At 40.4% G+C, this 15800-nt stretch overlaps 1 protein-coding gene across 1 annotated transcript in view; it reads right to left on the reverse strand.

Annotated features, from left to right (window-relative positions):
- The window catches only part of mgat4a (alpha-1,3-mannosyl-glycoprotein 4-beta-N-acetylglucosaminyltransferase A), a 40033-nt gene that overhangs the window by 15219 nt on the left and 9014 nt on the right, over nt 1-15800 (reverse strand). Inside the window, exons 2-3 of the mRNA XM_020648378.3 lie at nt 4647-4814; nt 3230-3370 (exon numbers count right to left, since the gene is read on the reverse strand). Of these exons, the coding sequence (XP_020504034.1) occupies nt 3230-3370; nt 4647-4814 (309 nt within the window). The remainder of the gene's footprint in view (nt 1-3229; nt 3371-4646; nt 4815-15800) is intronic.

Raw genomic sequence — 15800 nt, forward strand, 5'->3', positions numbered from 1 at the left:
ACTTGCAAACAAACATTTATTGGAAAGGACTGCAACTGCAGAAAGGAAACTGGTGCGTGGCTGTCTTCTAGACTCAACACTGCCCCTGATTAATTAAAGAAGAAAACATCTTACCCTTAGGTACATGTTAGTTATTTTCTCGCTGAATAAAGGTTTGATTTTATAACAAATATTCTCAAGCAGAAAAAGGTTGATAGACAAAAATAATAACAAATACTGGATGTTCAAGAATCACTGTGTATGAATCAGCCAGTAATGTCCTACATAGAGTCCACTGACCGTAATAAGTTTCAGATTAGATCGTGTTGATTAGATTGTATTGACTAATGAAGTGAAAAACTTCTGCCACTGAGACTTGATTAGTTATGCAAAAAAAGAAAATGTTCCTACGCTAAGTCAAAGTCTCAGATGATTGTGAACAAGCAATCAGAAGAGTGAAAAAATAATATCATCCAGTTGTACGAGCAAGATATTCATATTTCTGTCAACTTGTAATTTAGCGGTTCATACCTTTTCCACAGCAACAAAAAAATCTGTGTAGGATCAGAACAAGCACTAGTGGCTGCGTAACGAGCAGAAGTGAGTGGGAAGCTGATGAGGGGTCATATTTTTGACACTGCACTGGCAACTGCTACTTGTTAGTCAGAAAAACCTGCACAGAGACAGGTGGGACGGATCAAACTGTCGCAGTCGCTGGGGCCTTTGCAGTAATATTCTCTGCAGGAAAAAGGGATAAGAGAAGAAGCTCGGACTGTATATTTGAGGACAGTTAGACCCATGGTTGTGTGCACTGTCTTCCAACGAAAAAAAAGTCAGCAAAGACTGCAGTGTGCGAGGAATGTTGAGGAAGAAAAGGCGGATGAAAAAGAGATACTGGACTGCAGTGTGTGACATGTTTAACGGCCGGACTGAGTAAACAAATGGTGGCATCGCTTGGCAACAAAATAAGCAATGGTGTTGTTTAAAAAGGGCAAAAGTTGGAAAGCTGGGAGTTTGCCAACTTGTTTGGACTCTGTTTAGAACAAGGGAAGCCTTATTTACAAAAATTGTTCATTGGTTAGTTTCAGTGTATGTGGTCCTTCAGTCAGGCCCTTGCATCATTTATTTTTTAACCTGTAACCCTTTATTTATATTTTTATTTTTTGGGGGGCTTTTTGGGCCTTTATTGTAGAGATATGATAGTGGATAGAGTCGGAAATCAGGGAAAGAAGTCTTTTAAGGATACCTTTCCGATAGAAAAGGACAGCTGTCATTAAAAAGTAAACCTAGGGAAAACACTGAAAGGTTTTGTAGTAATCTGCACATGTACGAATATCCCAATGTCAGATATACCTGGACCTGCAGAGCAATCATGGGTAAATATAGACATATTTAAAAGGCTAAGAAAATCAAGTAATGCACAAGAAGGGGACAAGTTCAGGGTGGGCTACTGGATTAAGTCACGGGGGCATGCATGTGTGGTGGGCAAAACTAGCCCGAGGCAGTCCTGTGACTCTCTGACCTTTAGCCCCACAGACCCACAATCGCTTCACAGTGGCAGTACCTCAAGCTAGTTTGTGCATTCCAGTGAACACAACTGGTAGTGTTTAAGGCTGGGAAGCTTGGGAGAACAAGGCAGTATAGGAAACTGTTCATTATCTGGGGGTGGAATCTCTCTTGGTTAACTAAGCCAAAAATAAAGAGTCTCCAAACCTTCGTCTGTAGGTAACAGATACCTTGCCCACCTGTCATAAAAAAGCAGACAGACTGGCAACGAGGAGGAGATGGCAATGATACGCCTTCTTTTCTTGTTCCCGTGGGAATACCTTGAAACTCATTGATCAAACAGACCAGGGACAAGAAACACCTTCTTGTTCTCGACTTGTCCCTCCTTCTTTTCCCTTTAATTTGTCAAGGGCCTCTGTCCCTCGCCCCCAGTCTTTGTCATTTAGGAATGTGGAAACACAATTCAAGCTGTTCAGCCCCCCCTAAACCTGCACCCCCCCAAATTCCCTACACACCTATCACGCTCGAAAAAAGCCGGATAAGTAATCCTCTTGGAGAGACCTTGATATAGCAAGAGGTCGCAAGCATCACGCTGCTGCTTGGGGGGGTGAAAGGAAGAAGTTTAAAAAAATCAAAACAGGGGTGGCTGAAAAGTTAATAGAAAAGAGAGGATTAAAAGCAGGGTGCTAACAAGAGACTGAAGCGTTAGCAGGGCATGTTGCACTTTTCTGAGCTTTGTGATAAGGTTTGGTTGGGTCTTCGTTGTAGAAAAAGGCATGGTGATATGGAATGAATGAATGAATGAAACCTTTATGGGAATTTGCCTTGCACAGAGAGCATAAAAAACACAACACAAACAAACATTTACAGGACAGCACATAAGAACACATAAAAACACACCAAAGCATCACATGATTCAATGAGGGATTTCAACAAGTTAAAGTGTAAAGAGTGCTGAGTTCGTCCTGTATAATCAGCTCTTATTAAGCAGCTGAATACTACGCGGTACAAAGGATGTAATGACTCTTTTAGTCCTCATCCTGGGCATTCTGTACCTGCGCCCTGAATTCAAGAGTTCATACTCTGACCAAAGGGGGTGCAGAGGGTCAGCTGTGATCTCGATGGCTAAATTAAGTGTGTACAGGTCTGTCAGGAAAGAAATGCTGTACATTTGCTTCCCAGTTATCTTGCTGCCTAGTTTAACAACCTTGTCCAGTTTTATTTTGTAAGGACAGTGCTCCTCCCCAACACTGCATACAAAAAAAAAATGGAATGGACTGAGTACTTTTAAGTTATATGTATTTATTAATGGTTATATAGCACTTTATGGCACTTTCTAGTACGTCTTAGCATATCAGATTTATATATGTGCCTCTACAGTTTTAATAAAAAGAAGTGCACATACAAACTATGATTAAGATTTGAAGGGGGAATTCTAGTTGGATCAGGCTAAGAGATGTAAACAATGAGATGCACTTTACGTACATTGTAATTATTGTCTTCAAATGTTCCCCTGGAATCATCCACCTGAACCGCTCAGTCCAGAGGGGATACTTGTTGTTGAAATAGTCCTCAACTTAAAAACTTGTTGAGACTTGACTGTCCCCGGTGTAGTGAGGGTTTCCTGGGGGGTTTTCACTGTGTTTGTGTGGGATGACTGTACATATTCTAGAGAGACGCCCTCATTAATCAGGGAAGCTTACTCTCGTACTGAATGTGCAGCGTGCGTTCAAAAGTCTCTCACCTCCTGTGCGGCCGAGGCCGACCTGCACGGCGGGATGCAGGCTGCCCTCATTGTTGAGCAGGTGAGGCAGGTGGTGGTAGATATTTGGCACCTGGAGAGGTTTCCTATTCGCGAGCTCCTTCAGTAGTTTCTGTGTCTCATCTGAAAGCAAGACAAACAAGTGGTGAGGACTCCTTTCCTTTGGCGCCGTGAAGTGATGACAGGAGGGGGAAATTTCTGACTTTTGAAAAGTGCCACTTGTTAGCACAATAAATGCTCGGAAACAACAGTGTTGCTATGACAACGGGAGAGTTATATTTACCTATATGCTGACTCTCTCCCAGTGCTGACTTCTACAGACCGTCTATGCTTTTGAGTGTTACCTTAGTTCAAAGTGTTAATACAATATTTAATACAGTATTTCCCTTATACAGGGATTTGGATGTTTTCTACCAACCCACTGCAGCCAATAATAGAATAAAATGACATAATGTTCATTTTCCATTTGTGTGTGTGCATGATGTATGAGGAAATTAAAAACCAAAAAGAGCTTTTAAAAAGCAGAATTGTAGCAATATTTAAAATTGCAATAATACTTAGTTGCCATAACGGTCAGATTGAAATGTGAAGCGCAGCCATTACGTCAATGAATCGGAGTATAAAAAGCCGTTTTCATTTTAAAAATTGGCAGATTATTTGCACCATCATCTTAAAAACTGAATTGCAAACTTCATTTTTACATTTATTACGAGCTGTGGTGAGCAGTGAAATTGTCTTGTGATTGCTGTTTTTCAACCAATTTAATTGTATAACCCCACACAGTAGATTCCTGTTTGATAAGACAGATTGAACAACAGAAGCCTGGAAGAATCCTGCAACAGTGAAACTAACCAGGGAAAATCTTGTCTCATTTCATTCTTTATTAGATACGACTCGGCTTTGACAAAGGTACTGCTGCGGCCCCTAGGTAATTTTGCTGTATTTGGTTTGAACTCATTAAGATGAGGTCGTCTTCATGACACCGTGTCACAATGTCTAGAAATCTGAAAGCAGGCAATAACCCAAAAAAAACCTGTGTGTCATATCTCAGAGCACTGTTTTTTTATATTAACCTTTACACTGGGTGATGCCGAGCCAACACAGGAGGGAATTCTTGATTATAACTGAATCTTTGAGTTGAGCAAAACTCAGTGCACAGGTTTATTTATTCTTATTATATCGTCATCATCAACCGCACTGATTCTCATGAGTATTTTACTCAACAACATCCCTAACATCATCATCATGATCAGACTCATCACCATCATTAAGATCGAGTAGTTCATGACAAAGCTGGGTGTTGAAGAGTGTAAAAGCTCAGTTGGGTTAGTGTGTTGCATGTACAGTATGTTTGTCTTTCAATGTTTGTATATGTACATGTTCTTAGTTTGACAAATACCTGAGAAGTTAGTGAGAGCATCCTTGCTGCTGTTTGTCTCGGCGATGGCGCGTCTGAACTGCTCCAGGATGTTGTTGAGCTCGGACGAGCGCTGCAGTGTCCTGTGCTCTGCCACACGAAGGCGCTCTTTCAAGGCATGAAACTCGCGCTGGTACGCTATCAGCTTCTCTGTAAGAAACACAAATAGGCAAAAGGAAGACGCTATTAGAGGTGTTAAAGTTTTACAAGATGCCATATTGTAGATAAAGTTCAAGTTGATTGCTTGACACTTTGAACTCCAGAAAGTGAAACTATGCCGGTTTCTTTCTTCAATGATGAAACATCGTAACAGACCACGAGGTAGATCCTGTAAAAATCTCGTAGGCCATGATCTGTTACGATCACCCCCCCCCACCCCCCACCCTATGGTTCAAGAACGCACATTATTGGTGGATTTGTGGACATTTCTAACCATGGAGTCACAGTGAAAAGAAGGCAGCGTTGAAGTGGAGCCATGGATTCTGCTAATTAAGCTGTTAAATTATTGATCTCATGATGTGGAAATTCCAGTGACTCATCGAAGAAATCAAACGCAGCTTTTATTTCATCACACTGCCCCCTTCATAGGTTTAGCCCGAATGTCGCATGTTAATCTATTGTAAGCCAAGTCCTTGATTGATCTAATATAACAGCAACAGCATGGATTAGAAGAGCTTTAGTCTGTTAGGAAATCTTATCTGCGTCAAAATACTGGTAACTTTAAACATTCATGCATAGTTCATGAAAAACATGTCCTAATTTACAATAATTACAAAAAGGTTATTTTAACATTCACTGAAAGTCAAATCACCGGAGGATACACATCGTTACTGGTGGTGTTCACTGAGCATTAAGTGTTTCTCTTCTCATTATATGGCTCCAAATGTTAACAGCTTGGGTCCTAGTCCTTCTCCAACCCATTCAGATGATCTTCACAGGAGCAGGTATTGCACCTCTACAGAACTTTAAGGCAAGCTGATGACTATAGCAAAAGATCTTTTGAATCTCTCTTAAAGCCTTTCTTCAGGGAGTTCTCATTGCTGCGGCTGTGTGTTACAACCCGACCTCAGCCCTTTGCTGAAAACCATCCGCTAATCTTTCCTCACAACATTTCCTGTCTGTCTTCAGCTGTCCTGTCCAATAACTGTTTCACTTAACCTGAGTACAACAGTCTTCGATTTAAAAAGCTTCATCATAGCACTTGACATCCTCCAAGTTGTATTACTATTTAAATCTATTGTTTTATCTTGTTATTATATTTGTTTTAACTATCTTATCTTTTTATTTATTTATTATGATTTAGTTTTTTGTGTTTGTTTGAGGTATGAATAAACATGTCTCAGATTTTTTAAAATCTGTATTTGAAAAGGAAAAAAAACCCAATAAAGAGAAGTTAAAAAAAAAAAAGCTGCATCATTTCATTAAAAGGATTTTATTACATTTTTTACCCTGATCTAACTACATCAACATGGCAAACACAAATAAAAAATCTTAATTTTAAAAGTACTGAATTGTGGGGTGCCTGATTTCATACTCTGCCCACTGTCCTGTCTCTCTAATAAAGGCACACTCTACTTGAGCGCTGCATTCTGCTAACTGACATTGTACGGTGGTTTGACAACTGTGATCCGCTGAACCATGACCACATTCATTGGCAAAACTAACTGCATGATCTCACAGGAAATGACTTTTTGAAAGTGAAAAGGCAGTTCACTACAGACTGTTGGGTAAACTGTCCTTGGTCGGCTCTTATCATTGAAACAGAAGTTTAGTGGTTGATATAAGGAGTAAAAAATGACTGTTGGGGAAACTGTCCTTGGTCGGCTCTTATCATGAAACAGAAGATTAGTGGTTGATATAAGGATTAAAAAATGTATGTGTGAAAAAGGGAGGAGCTTTTGCTGGGCTGAGATGATAAAGTGAGCCAAATCAGCTTTTGCAATTTGTCTCGCATTATTCGATGATGTTTTACAGCTAAAATGTCTTTGTGATGACATTACTTTTCTCATTTTTAATACAATTTTTTTATTTTAAATTGTGTTTTTTTTAACTTACCAGAAAGTTGTATTGCTTTGGTGTTAGATGTGCTTTGTGGGTGGGGGGGAGGGGGGGGGGGGGTCTCCTGAGGTAAGACGTGACGCAAAAAATAACGACTGGGAAGTACCAGAGGAAGCAACAGAGTCTGCTATACGATGCTATACTGAGAATAGTTGCCTTTATATATCAATGCTACATGCAGTTCAAAGGAGTGACAAGATCAACAAAATAGCGGAGAACAACAAACTGGTGAACAGAAAACGTCATGCAGCCATTTAATTATGTGCACGTAGATCGTAGTGGTCATGTGCATACACGCCCCTCTCCCATTGGCTCGAGGTGAATTCTCCAGAGAATATCCTGCTGCGTTCTTACATCAGCCCACTCAGACTTGCTGCTGAAAAAAAATACTAGGGGTCTGGCAGAAAAAAACTCCGGCTGAAAAAAAAAAGTGGCTGTTCGCGTTCACACATTGCAGCTCCTCCTGGAAATATCAGGAGTTTTTCAGGAGTTTTCTGCAAGTGTGAAAGCTCTATAGGACACGATTATCTAAATGATAATAATGAGTACTAGTAAAAATATTAGTGTCTCTATTAGCAGTAAAGATTGGATTTTGTTCCAACATTTTTGAGGTTACAGGTAGAGCAAACTACAAAGAACATCTCAGGTGTGTATTTATATGTGTGTGCTTGTGTGTATGATGTGTATGATGTGTATGATGTGTGTGTGTGTGTGTGTGTGTGTGTGTGTGTGTGTGTGTGTGTGTGTGTGTGTGTGTGTGTGTGTGTGTGTGTGTTAGTCAGGGTTGTGGGTTTGGCCAGTCTCTGATCTTCCTCTGCGGGGAGATTTATTGTGCCCTTTCGAAAAAAAGCCCTTCACTACAACAAAACCCAGACTCCCTTTATCTTCCCTTCTCCATCATTCTCTCTCTCTCTCTCTCTCTCTCTCTCTCTCTCTCTCTCTCCCTCTCTGTATCTGACTGAACTATTGTTCGCACACTGCCCGGGCTCCTCTTTCGCACAGACCCGATGTTTTCCCTCCTGAATGTTGATCTCTAAGACACACAGACAGATGCTGTCATTTGGCCCCAAAACCTTGTGAGAAGGGCAGCTTCAATCCACAACAGACTTTCATCTTCACATCAGTCCTGTGATTGCGATGGACCCCCTGGCCCGTTGACATGAAACCACACCTGTAATCTCACTGTGCAAAGAAACAAAAGACAAATGGAGAACCCCAGGAACAAAAACAAGAAGTACATTCCTGTTCCGTTTAGCTTTATGTTTCCAATCAAAACATTGTTTTGTTGCTGAATCTTCACGCTCATCCATGTTTTGAGTAATATCAATCTCCTATGGGTATTAGCCTCCCTCCTTACCTGAGTATGATGTGCAATGTTGACACAAGTCTCTTGACATTTCAGGTAAATGTCACACTTGATAGAATCGTATTGCTACTAAATATTTGACCTCACCTTCACATAACATTACAAAAAAGTTTTGCCACATCAGCGTAGCTCTTAAGTGATAGGCCTAAATTGTGTGTGGTTTTTTTTAAGATACTATCTTTGGCATAAAGCCACTGGATGACTCTATTGGCACATAAATAGCATTAAGCAATTACATCTACCTGAGGTCTGGAGTAAATCTATACAATCACATTATTCTTCTCTGCAGGAGAAGCGTAAGTGGTGGGGGAGGGGCTAAGAGGATATGCTCTGCTGCCGAGCTTGAAAACCCTCTCCTCCTCTGCCTCATGACTTAACCCAACCCTTTTTTCTTAACATTGCGTCATCGCCTCTTCATTTCACATTTTTCATATCCAATTTTCTCCATGTCCTATACTGTCTCTACCATGCTACACTCTCCACTCTTTCTGGGATCATAAACACCTATTGCACCCCTCTCTCGTGATCTTTTGCCTCGATATTGGTTTATGTAAATTATTAATGACATTCATGAAAGCAGTGGGGGTTGTACATTAAATGGACCTTCAAAATTGGCCTTCAAAACACTTCAAGGCCTCACAAACACGCAAGGAAAAATACACACTTATAAACACATTTCTAGCCGATACAGGAGACATTTCTAAATACAAGATCGTTTTTTTTTGCACAGTTATATTAAATCCGGAGGCCCAAAGCAGACATGGAATCATACATTCTATATATTCCATTCTCTCATGGTTAGCGATTACTTTCTGGTTGTTTTCTAAAGAACTCAAATTATTTAACTCGTAATCTTGAGATAGCCACACTGGTTATACCGTGATGAGACTATTTCAGTTGTTTTTCAAGATCTCAACTTCTCGTTATCCTGGGATAACAAAGCTGGTCTTCCTGTTATAAAACAGTTTACTGGATTTCAGGATCATTTCTATCATCTAGAAAATAAAACAATAGGCTGGTCCAGGGTCTGAAATGAACTTTTGACTTACTGCCCAAGATGGCGGGTAGAAGAAAAAATAAAAATAACGAATTCTGGTTTTGTTTCACATTTGTTTCCGTACATTTATTGAGTAATTAAGGTATTATGTTCAGTAGGATTAGATCACAGACTTAAGACACGGTTAAGTTTATCAGATCAGGGAAAAAAAATGCTCTTGCTTGCCTTTAAATATTTTTAAAAGCATACTTTTTATAATATAGTAGTGCCTGGCCAGCCCCTTGATCCGCCACTGCAGACTAAGTTTATCGATAATACAAACACAAAACAAAAATCTATTTGGGAATACCAAATGTCCTTTAATCCACAAAAACATGTTTCCCCTCGATTCAGCTTTGGAGGTAGTGAGTTAGTTATAAGCACATACGCAGAGCGAAAACAGCAGACTGAGGAAGAAGAAGAAGAGAAGGCCCTGCACACTTGCTGAAATGCCACAAAAAGTGTTAATTCAATGAAAACTTTTTGTGGCATGTGAGCAAGAGTGCGGGCCTATCTTCTTTCTTGATTTAGCTTTGACAATGTTGAACACGTAACATAAGCAGGCCGATTATTTAGCTGATGTGTGTGTATCACTGGCAGCTCCTGAGTTGTGAGTGTAATGGAGAGCGTGCATTAAGCGTGCACTATATGTGTTTGGACAGAACACAGTGCATGTTTAACAGAGTCTGCATGGATAAGTTATTGGACTACAGCAGGCTGTGGGATGACATTGTAACTGTTAAGTTACTGATTGTTGATATATGCAGACATGGTGACAGTGAATGGAGAGTCGTACCGGATTGATCGGATGCACGGATGAGATGAACTGTGTTCTGTTGTACTAAAAGAAAAGAATGGCATGTGGTGTTTCTGTGTGTGTGTGTGTGTGTGTGTGTGTGTGTGTGTGTGTGTGTGTGTGTGTGTGTGTGTGTGTGTGTGTGTGTGTGTGTGTGTGTGTGTGTATTAGTGTATATTGCGCCTCTCCAACAGGAAGACGGCATGGGAGCAGGAGAAAGAAGCTGCTTCTTCACCAAACGTGCTGAGAAATCAGCATATTTTGTAAACATAACTGTTTGGGTACAAACTTTTACCCACCTTGAGGAGTAGAGCCCTCTGAGATTTACTTACCAAACATAAAATCTACCCACATCTGGCCTTAAGCGGGGGTTCATTTTGGACCCTGGGTTGGCATTGTGATAGGGCAGACTACAACATGCCATGCTGCCAAAGCCACACAAATGAGGTAAGCTATGTTTGTTTTGTGCTTTTGAAACTCTTGGGATAAATAAATCCAGATTTTGAAAAAACAAATGACTCTTGAATCAAAATGAAATCGTTATCACAGGTAAACAGAGTAAATATAAGTATGGATGCATGTCCGTTCAGGGCCGCCGTACTGAAGTGTGTTAATTCTCCCATGCTCCCCTCCATAAAACATTGTATGAAAAAAAAAAATGTATGACATAAAGATGGGAGTAAGAATCATCAGACATGTAAACAACCAGGGGCGTAAAAGTGTGGGGTGTACTGCCTCTCATTTTAAAACTTAAAGCTCTTCTTTAAAGTGTTTAAAGGCACCTACTAATTCATAGTGACAACATGAGTCCTCCCTTTACTCACTTTGACCCTGTGCTTACTCTCTCTGACCTCTGTAATGGCAGATTTGTGAATCTGAAAAGCTTGACAGACGACAGGATGAGCTTTGTGTTTACAGATCTTCAAACAATCACGTTGTGAACTTCACAGTTAAAGAGAGAACAAGGATGACCCGAGTGCTGAGAAATCCTTCACAGAAACCCAACCCTGAACTCGCCCGAGTGTTAAAGAGTTTTTATCAGTCGATCCATTAGCTCATCAAAAGCCCTCTCAGTGATCTTGTCCTTGACCTCCCTCTCCTGTGCTGATGCATGCTGCTGACTGCACGTTTGTGAGTGCTGATGAGGGGCTTGTGCCGTTAATGTTTGCATGAGTTAGAGAAAAATGCAGTACATACTACGCAGATGTCCCTGTTCTAGCAAATTTTTACATTTTCTGGTACATTTCAATTTAAATTAAAACTGCTCAGTTTAAGCCACAACTACAAATAAGCAAGTCATTGATACATAATGTTAGTACGTATTTTCATGAATTCATTCATCTTGATAATTTTGTGGATATATCTTTGAATTGTGTCAACCATCTCAGAGTAATTCTTCTTTTAGGTTTGTGAAGCTGTAATACATATGTGTTAGAGACCTCATAGCAGCAGAGTTATATTTGGATTGAAGAGTCTGTTGTGAGCTGAAAAGGAAATGTGACTCTGAGACTGAAGAAATGTATATGTCTGATATTTAGGAGTCAAGCTGATGTCTCCTTTCTAGCCTTTTAGAGATGAACCAAAGCAGCCAGGAATTAGTGGGCTGTACCTTCTAGTAGAATATAAGAAACACTGTGAAGATGAAGACTTTGCCACTTTGCCCATGATTGTGAGATGTTGGTCAGCATGGGTCAGCGATGGTCCGCACTTTGTCAGCCATGTGTGTTGTGTTTCTGTGTTGTCTGACCATGGCTGAATAAATCTAAGATGATCCACGGTCTGTTTCACGATTTCATCATTGTTCATCTACTATAGAAGAAAAAAAACACCTAACAAATAATGTATGCTTGAAAATAAATAAAGTCAAGAATACTTAAAGTGTTTCAGTTTCAGAACTTAACTTGCAGAAATAAATCAAACCTCACCTTTGTTTTTTAGGTATGTGTTTTTAATCTCTTCAAATAGCTGTAGTTATTGTAGGCGTCAAACAAGCTCTGCTATATTTCACTAGAACTACAGATGTTTTAACACCAGCTGTTTGGGAGAATCTGTGTTCAAAAGAAACTGCAAACCTTGGTAATAAAAAAAAAAAGACAAAGCCTAGAGTTCTATCTTGACACGGATTATGTCTCATCTGCTGAGTTATGGAGCTTATTATTCCAACACATTGGAAGCAAATCAAGTTCTCATCCGTGGTAATTAAAAAAATAAAAATAAATTAAAAAAATAAAAAAAAAGGAGGAGATTTTTACAACAAGTTGCCTTGACAAAAAAGCGCCTTAGTTATTCAGCATAATCTACACATCTAGCTGTAGACAGGTCTCACCGGAACCAATTCTAAACATCCCATACAAGACCGTCTCTTTATGACAATCCCTGAGGGGAAATGTTTCTCTGTTTTTCATAGTTGCTCCACACGCATATAGGCCAGACAGCACACATATGCTAAGGTCATGCACTAAATGGTAAATGGCCTTGAGCTTATATAGCGCTTTTCTAGTCTTCCGACTACTCAAAGCCGGTCCATTCACACACTGATGGTAGTGATCACTATGTAGTATAATCCATCAGAAGTAACTCAACCCATTCATACACCACCACTGAAGCAGTGAGAGCAATTCAGGGTTAAGTGTCTTGCCCAAGGACACATCGGACATGTTGCCCAGCTGGGGATTGAACCCTCGACCTTCCGGTTGAGAGGCGACCAACTGAGCCACAGCCGCCCAGAAGCCACGACTTAAGAGACATTAGATAGAGGGGATGCTTAACCATAGCAGCCTTGCTCTAGGACACTTCAGCAGGGCTAGGGGAAAAAATAAGCTTTCGACTGAAACGACCAGACCCAATGTCATACTGTGGTTCATACCGGCCAATCCGTAGGGAGTTAAACCAGCACCTTCCTTCACGACCAAAGTCCCGTAAAAAGACTGACCCCCAAAAGTCTATCATAGTTCTAGAATAATTCTAGTTCAGCATAGTAATAGATACTTTGTTTCTGGAGATGTATTGTTTGCTACCACGTATTCAAAAAATCAATTCAGCAAAAACTTGTAGTTCAGCAGGATTAATTTGTTTCAATGCGACCAATTACAAACATGCTGTGCTATTGTTCCTCTCAGCAAGAAAGCAAATATGCAACATTTGCTAAAATACTGAACTTTCCTTTTAAAAGTCTGGATCCTACCTGCCAAGTGTCTAGGACTATGCACCACACAGCTTGGCAAGAAGTGGATAACAAAAAAAAAGTCACCGCAGGAAGATACTCCAGAAGAACTGGCGAGGAAGTCCAGTCAAGCTGTTAGCAAGTATGGAAAAAAAAAAAGGCCTGTCATCATTATTACTGCTGCTTAATGATGCTTTTTGATATAACTCATTTTTGTTTTGTATACACTTCCATTTTAAAGAATACAAAGGCAGGCAGCTCTAGTTTTATAGACATAAACATAATTATGAGTTCATATCAACTTAAACTCCTTCCTTCCTCCCTTTAATGCATCCTATTTAAACAGTGAATATGGCACTGTGCCACAAGTACCATTTAACAAAAAAACCCTCAGCAGACTGTCTCTGTGTACTGATCGAAAGTCCTTCAGCACATCAAAGCACTTCAGCTATTTCTTTGATATACAGTTTAACCTGCAACCTTAACAAAAGCAACAGTTCCTAAAGTGTGTTTGGATTATTGAAAAATGTGTACCACGTCATAAAGCCTTTTCTTTTTGGACTTGTAGCTACAGATTCCACCTGCTGGACTAATGAATGAGATCCACATGTATGCAAAACAGGTCTAAACACGTTATGGTTGTATGAAGAACCTCATGTTGTGCACCTGCTCACCACATGGTTTTGCCCAGCAGCTGCTGCAACACAAAGCATGAAACCAGACTGGTATCTATTAAGTAGGGCAGATGGTGAAAATGTAAAAATTTCTGATTAATTGGATAAATCCAGCAATAGTTATATGGCTACCATTCAGAGATGACTCAGCACTGAAACTAAACTGATATGGTTACAGCTCGTAAGTGAAGAACAATGTATGACACAAATTCATAAAAAAGAAAAGGTCAAATCAATGTGTTACTTTTTTGGGTCAAACAGTCTATGTGCAACACGTATCCTCACAACATGCACACCAATACACCGAGTACACCTGCATATTCACAGAGTAGTAGTATTGATTTTTCTCGTGGTATTTCTCTGAAGAGGAGTGCGAGTCGATCGATGAGTAGGCGAGTGATACTCCCCCAACTTCCATGAGGTTTGCAAAAAAGAAAAATGCACACTTCTATCCCCATTCTGTCATTTTTCCTTTGCAATACATCACAACCCTTTTATTTCACCAAAGTAAAAGGGTTACAGCAGGGTCAAAACGTAGTGTAGCACCTGAGCAAGCCTGAAAAATAATTGCCCCCAACCATTGGCTACTCACCAACTCAGAATCCTATTTTTCATTCTTTGTTTCTTAACCTTAGCTGACTCTTCTTCTCTCCTGTGTGGTAAGTCATGCTAAGCTCCTGCAGTCTGCTGTGTCACTTTGTGGCAGGCCATTCGGTCTGATGGCCCTGAGCTGAGAGCGAGAGGCCCCGCTCTGCTCATTTCCACTGCTCTGGATCCACTTGGCTCATGTAAAGGCTTCTATCAGCCAGAACTGTCGCTCCTTTGTGACCTCTATCTCAACTCCGTTTTCAGGGACGTCACCGATCAATATTCAAAAGATATTCGGCCAAATCTGGAAGGAGTCCAGCTCCAGCACGAGCTAAAAGGATTAGTGATTTTACAGATCAGTTGTTAACAAAAAAAGAACAACAACACTATTTTGGTCATCGTTATATTCATTCATATATTTCCAGAAAATATTACATTTACTCCTTTAACCTTCCCTGATGCACGGATGATTCATTTTGGTCCTTCTGTCAGCATGACAGAATATGTTTTTTTGCATTGTTGATAAAGAAAATAGCGCTGAGGAAATGTTGCCTCGGATCCTGGGAACTCTGAAGTCAAATTTAATAATAGTCAAAACATAAATGGAGTATGAAAACAATAAACGATTAGGAGCTTTTACTGTTTTCTGTCATTAAGTAACAACAAACTATGAGATTAGGTTGACCATATTTTCTAACCTCTAAATGGAGACACTTTAGTTGAACCGCCCACCTCCACGTAAAGATCCACAGATCAGTGACCTGCACTGGTCAAAGGTGGTAGGCAAAGCTGCCCTCCTGAGCAGCCCGTTTAAGAAGGTTGTCACTGCATTTGTCTCATTGCAGTGGATCACAACAGCGCTACTTCCAGCCAGTACTCACTGTTTGCGTTCGCTCGTTTTAATATGGCTTTGTATGTCAGCATTTCCAAAGTGGGCGACTGAAAATGGACACTTCATGCAGTGTGTGCAAAAAACACAGCATTTTCACTGCATGGTACTTTTCACAGGAAGCTGTAACGCTTCCAGAACTCTTTGGAAAACTCTGATTTACTTTTTGGCAAACTGACAGCTAGCCTACCTGTGGTAACAAAGCCGGTCCTGTCAGTATGATAAGCTAGGCAACAGCCGCAACCCTGAGATTGACTGATGCATGTTCAGACAAATCAGTGTTGAACTTTGACTCTTGGTGCATTTGTAATGTTTTCCTATTGGTTAAATTAGCAACGGCCTTGGCAACAACATTAGCCAAGGAAGTTCATCGGGCTTGAGCACAGTACAGAGCGGTCACACCGGTCAAACAAAGTGGACTATAGGGATGAAGCGTGCTTAGGCAAGGTATGGATTGCCAGTGTGACCGCGCCCTGATTGACATACAGACAAATCAGTGTTGCAAGCATGGTGTGTTGTTTTGGTTGGTTAAAACCGGAAGAGGGAAAACAGTTCAAAACAGGGAC

The sequence above is a fragment of the Labrus bergylta genome, chromosome 13 (assembly GCF_963930695.1).
Source record: "Labrus bergylta chromosome 13, fLabBer1.1, whole genome shotgun sequence".
NCBI classification, from domain to species: domain Eukaryota; kingdom Metazoa; phylum Chordata; class Actinopteri; order Labriformes; family Labridae; genus Labrus; species Labrus bergylta.